This window comes from Helobdella robusta, assembly GCF_000326865.2.
Source record: "Helobdella robusta unplaced genomic scaffold HELROscaffold_84, whole genome shotgun sequence".
NCBI lineage: Eukaryota > Metazoa > Annelida > Clitellata > Rhynchobdellida > Glossiphoniidae > Helobdella > Helobdella robusta.
Window position 1 is genome coordinate 10,829 of NW_008705486.1, and position 3,985 is coordinate 14,813.

At 33.1% G+C, this 3,985-nt stretch overlaps 1 protein-coding gene across 1 annotated transcript in view; it reads left to right on the forward strand.

Annotated features, from left to right (window-relative positions):
* HELRODRAFT_182276 (hypothetical protein) overlaps positions 1 to 892 on the forward strand; it is a gene marked incomplete at both ends in the record, with an annotated part of 2,220 nt that extends 1,328 nt beyond the window's left edge. Inside the window, one exon of the mRNA XM_009032579.1 lies at positions 845 to 892. Within this exon, the coding sequence (XP_009030827.1) occupies positions 845 to 892 (48 nt within the window). The remainder of the gene's footprint in view (positions 1 to 844) is intronic.
* Between the last annotated feature and the right edge of the window lie 3,093 nt (positions 893 to 3,985).

Here is a 3,985-nt window from a genome sequence, read left to right on the forward strand (position 1 = left end):
TCACTGCAAGTAAGTTGGCATAATCTGATCTCAATTTTAAACCGTTGAAGAAGCTGGTTTTTTTTTAAATTTTATTTACTAGATATACTGGTAACAACCCGTTCATAGCCTTATACATAGTCACACAAATCTTATAGTTGATTCTTTTTTTCACTGTTAGCCAATGTAGGTCTCTTAAAATAGGTGTCACATGGTCATACCTTCTACGTCTAACAGTTATTTTTGCAGCTCTATTCTGTATCGATTGAAGAAAAGCAATAGATCTCTCTGAGATCTATTGCTTACCATCCATGGAACAAGCTATTACAGTAGTCTGACTACGAATGAACAAACGCATGAATTAGTGTCTGCAGGTTTTTTGATGTAAAGATTTTCGAACGCGGTATAACTTGCAAAGCTGATAAGAACATGATTTAGATATGGTTTTTATATGTTCCTTGAAAGGTAATCTCGAGTCAAAAATACATCCTAGGTTTGTTGCATTTTCACAGAATTGTATTTCATTATTATCAATTTTGACTGACCTAGCTAATCTAGAAGTTTTGTTATTACATGCTCGAGTTATCGGTATGTCAACATGTATCAAGTTATGATCTGAGTAAACTCCACAAGGGAATAACCTGATATTTGTAACTTCAAAATTGTGTGAAGCAACTACTAAATCAAGTGTACCACTGAGAACATGTTTTGACTCATCGATGTAATTTGTTAATTGGAACAATTCAAACACTTCAATCAGATTAACGGTATGTAGATCTTTGTTTATTGCAACGTGTATGTTAAAATCACCAACTAACATAACATTCAAACTTAAGATTGTAATATTTTCCAAAACACATATCAGTTCATCGAAAAATGTAGAAGTGACTTGAGCCGAACCTGGTCGATATAACGCCAATAAAACAAACTCTTTATTGTTTATGATCATTTTAATAGCTACAGCCTCGAACGTTGTTAGAACAGGTAGTTCAATTAATTTATATTTAAAGTTTGATCTAAAAACTACAATTATTCCTCCATGCCGCGGATTATTTAGGCTAAGAAAATGAACATAACGATATCATGATGGTATAGATGATTTTACTGAAATATTGTCCGTTGAACCATGCCATGTTTCCACTAAAACAAAGATATCCAAACCCTCTTGGATAAATTCATAAATAATATCAGACTAATATCAGACAGATCTTATATTAAGTAGGCCAAGCAAAATGTTGCACTTATTTTTTGTTGCATCTGTAGCCAAATCTTTAATTACTTTATTTTTACTGAGACAATTGTTTAAGTGAACTTTTTTGAAACTGTAGTATCTTCCATCTTCCAACTGGTCCTCTGACACGGTATACAAAATTCTCTTTATCATCAGATTGCATTGATTTAGCTTTTTCAACAAACGTTTTATACTCCTGCTTCTGTTCTTTTGTCAAATCATCACTTAGTCCAACACCGGTAAATTTATCTGCTATTGTTTTTATCTTGTAAACATTTCTCATTATTGAATTCTTAATTTTTGCATTTTCCAGCTTTACCAACAATGGTCTGACTACGTCATCGCTTTTTTTTACCTAGCCTGGTAGTTCTTAGAACATCCTTCTCTAAAATGTCTTCAACCAAATGTTGCAATATTTTCATAACATCAGTGCGATCGTTGTCGCTCTAAACTAAGCGAAAAACCATCAGGTTTGACTCTCTGTTTTTCAGCTCGTTCACTTCAATCAACACTTTCTGAACGGTTCTAACTTCATTGTTAATTATTTCAGTATTTGTTTACTTCTTTACTGACAATGCTGGCGAAGGTAATACTCATTTCTTGCTTTAAACTCTTGATGCCATGACGAATTGAAGTATCTCTGCGATCAATATCAACTATTTATCAACATTTTTAAACTGACTACATAACAACTATTTGAATATACTTACAAATTTAGTTCAAACTCAGCGAAATCTACAAGTTAAGAGACTAAGACTATATTACATTAATCTTAAATTTTTTTATAAACAAATTATCCCGTTTACAATGAAATTATTATATACAATTAAATTTATTTAAGCCAAAAATGTGGCGAGCGAAATAACCGACCATTCACAACCAATTCAAAAAATCATGTATATATATATATGTGTGTGTGTGTGTGTGTGTGGTGTGTGTGTGTGTGTGTGTGCTGGTAGAAGACCGAATTCTTGACAATATGTAATAAATTCCACCGATTTGTTAGTGTTTATCAACTTGTATTCGAATTTTTCAATTTGTCTTAGTAAATTTTTATCGACAAGATTGAGTCTGTTTAAAATTGAAGCTTTATTTTTATTAACAAACATTTTATCAAAACTATTGCAGAAAGATCTATTTCGACGTTAAACCGTCATCGTCAGTGTTGTGGAAATGGCATAGGTCGATCTAATTACAGAGTTTATTAATTTGTTAATCGGCCATGAATTTTTAATTAATAATAATTTTTAATGGAAACATTTTTTTTATTTCCATCGTAAAAACATACATGAAATGAAAGAAACAATAATTGTCAATGATAATCAAAATTAAATATATATATATATGTATATAGTAAAATGTCATGTTAAAAAAAATCAAATGTTATTATATTGTAATCAAGTAATCCGCTCATACTCATTGCGATGCAAGTGTATGTGCGTTGGGAGTATATTCAAATACCATTAGACGTTGTTTCTTTCACAGTATATTGTGTAAGATGAGCTAAGGACAATGCTTATTAAATTAAAATTAGATGGCCATGAAAATTTAAATAATGACAAATTAAATTTATTATAAACCCCAATAGGCGACATTTCAAATGAGTTCATTATTACAGAATAGTTAGATTATTCATTGTTTAAGCATGTTCGCAAGTTAATATATTTTTGGTGTTTATATTGTTTAGAAGATAAATTAGTTTCATGGCATATCGCCAATTTCAATATTTCAATCTTGTTGCCTCTCAAAATGGCAATGTCAGGGCGTAGCGTGTTGAATAGATGTGACGTTGGTTGTATGCCTTCCATCTCCAAGTCTGCGAACAAGCAGCAGTCGTTAGGAGCATGTAGCTTCAACTCATTCAAGATCAACGCTAGTATTTTATCATGTCTGGCTGTGTATCTCTTCAAAGCCGAAGTTGATCCACAATTTGATACGACGTGCTTATTTGTTTGACGAACATTACAAAGTGGGCACAACGGCATAGTAGTTTAGCCTCACTTAAACAGATTTGATTTTGTAGGAAGTTGTTGAATAATGTATTTCCTTGCAAATCTGTAGAGTACCTCGGACATGTTTTCAACAGTTTTTGACCAACCTGTTATTTGTGCAGGAGCAATGAGTTCGCCAATTGACTTGAGCACCGTACCTTGATAATGAAATTCCTTGATGTGGTTGAGACATGATTGTCCTCGGTTTTCATTCAGGAGCTTGAGAGACTGCTTCAATGAGCCTGTTTCTGTCAAGGAACTGTCTGGCTTGACAAAGTTTAAAGAGGTTTTGCGTCATAAGCAATGGACTTCTTCATTGTTGTTGTTTTTAAAATAGCTGCGAACCTTCATTTTTGTTTTTTCTGCAGCGTCTCTCAGTAACATAATGTTACCTCAGAATTTCGTAGGCAACGATAGCACTTGCAATACACATCCACTGATCGGCATGGCAAGCCAATCCCTGACTTTACTTACTATTAGGTTGTCTAAATTGGACGATATCCAGGTTGGTGAGAAGTTGTAGTTGCGAAGCTCAAACATAATTTGTGTTGGGATGAAGTAGCTTAGTATTTTGAGTTTTTGTTGTAGTTTGTTGTCCAGATCAGAGGTGGTCTCCAACAATTTGGTCAGCTTTGAGATAATTTCTTTTTTGGCCTTTGTGTCTTTCCCTTCATAGTCATACAATCTACCCAAGTAGACAAAACTGCCTCCAATTTCAATGTTGGGAATGACTTTATCATTAATTGTCAGTCATGGAGTGAACTGCTCATAAATCCCGTCTTTT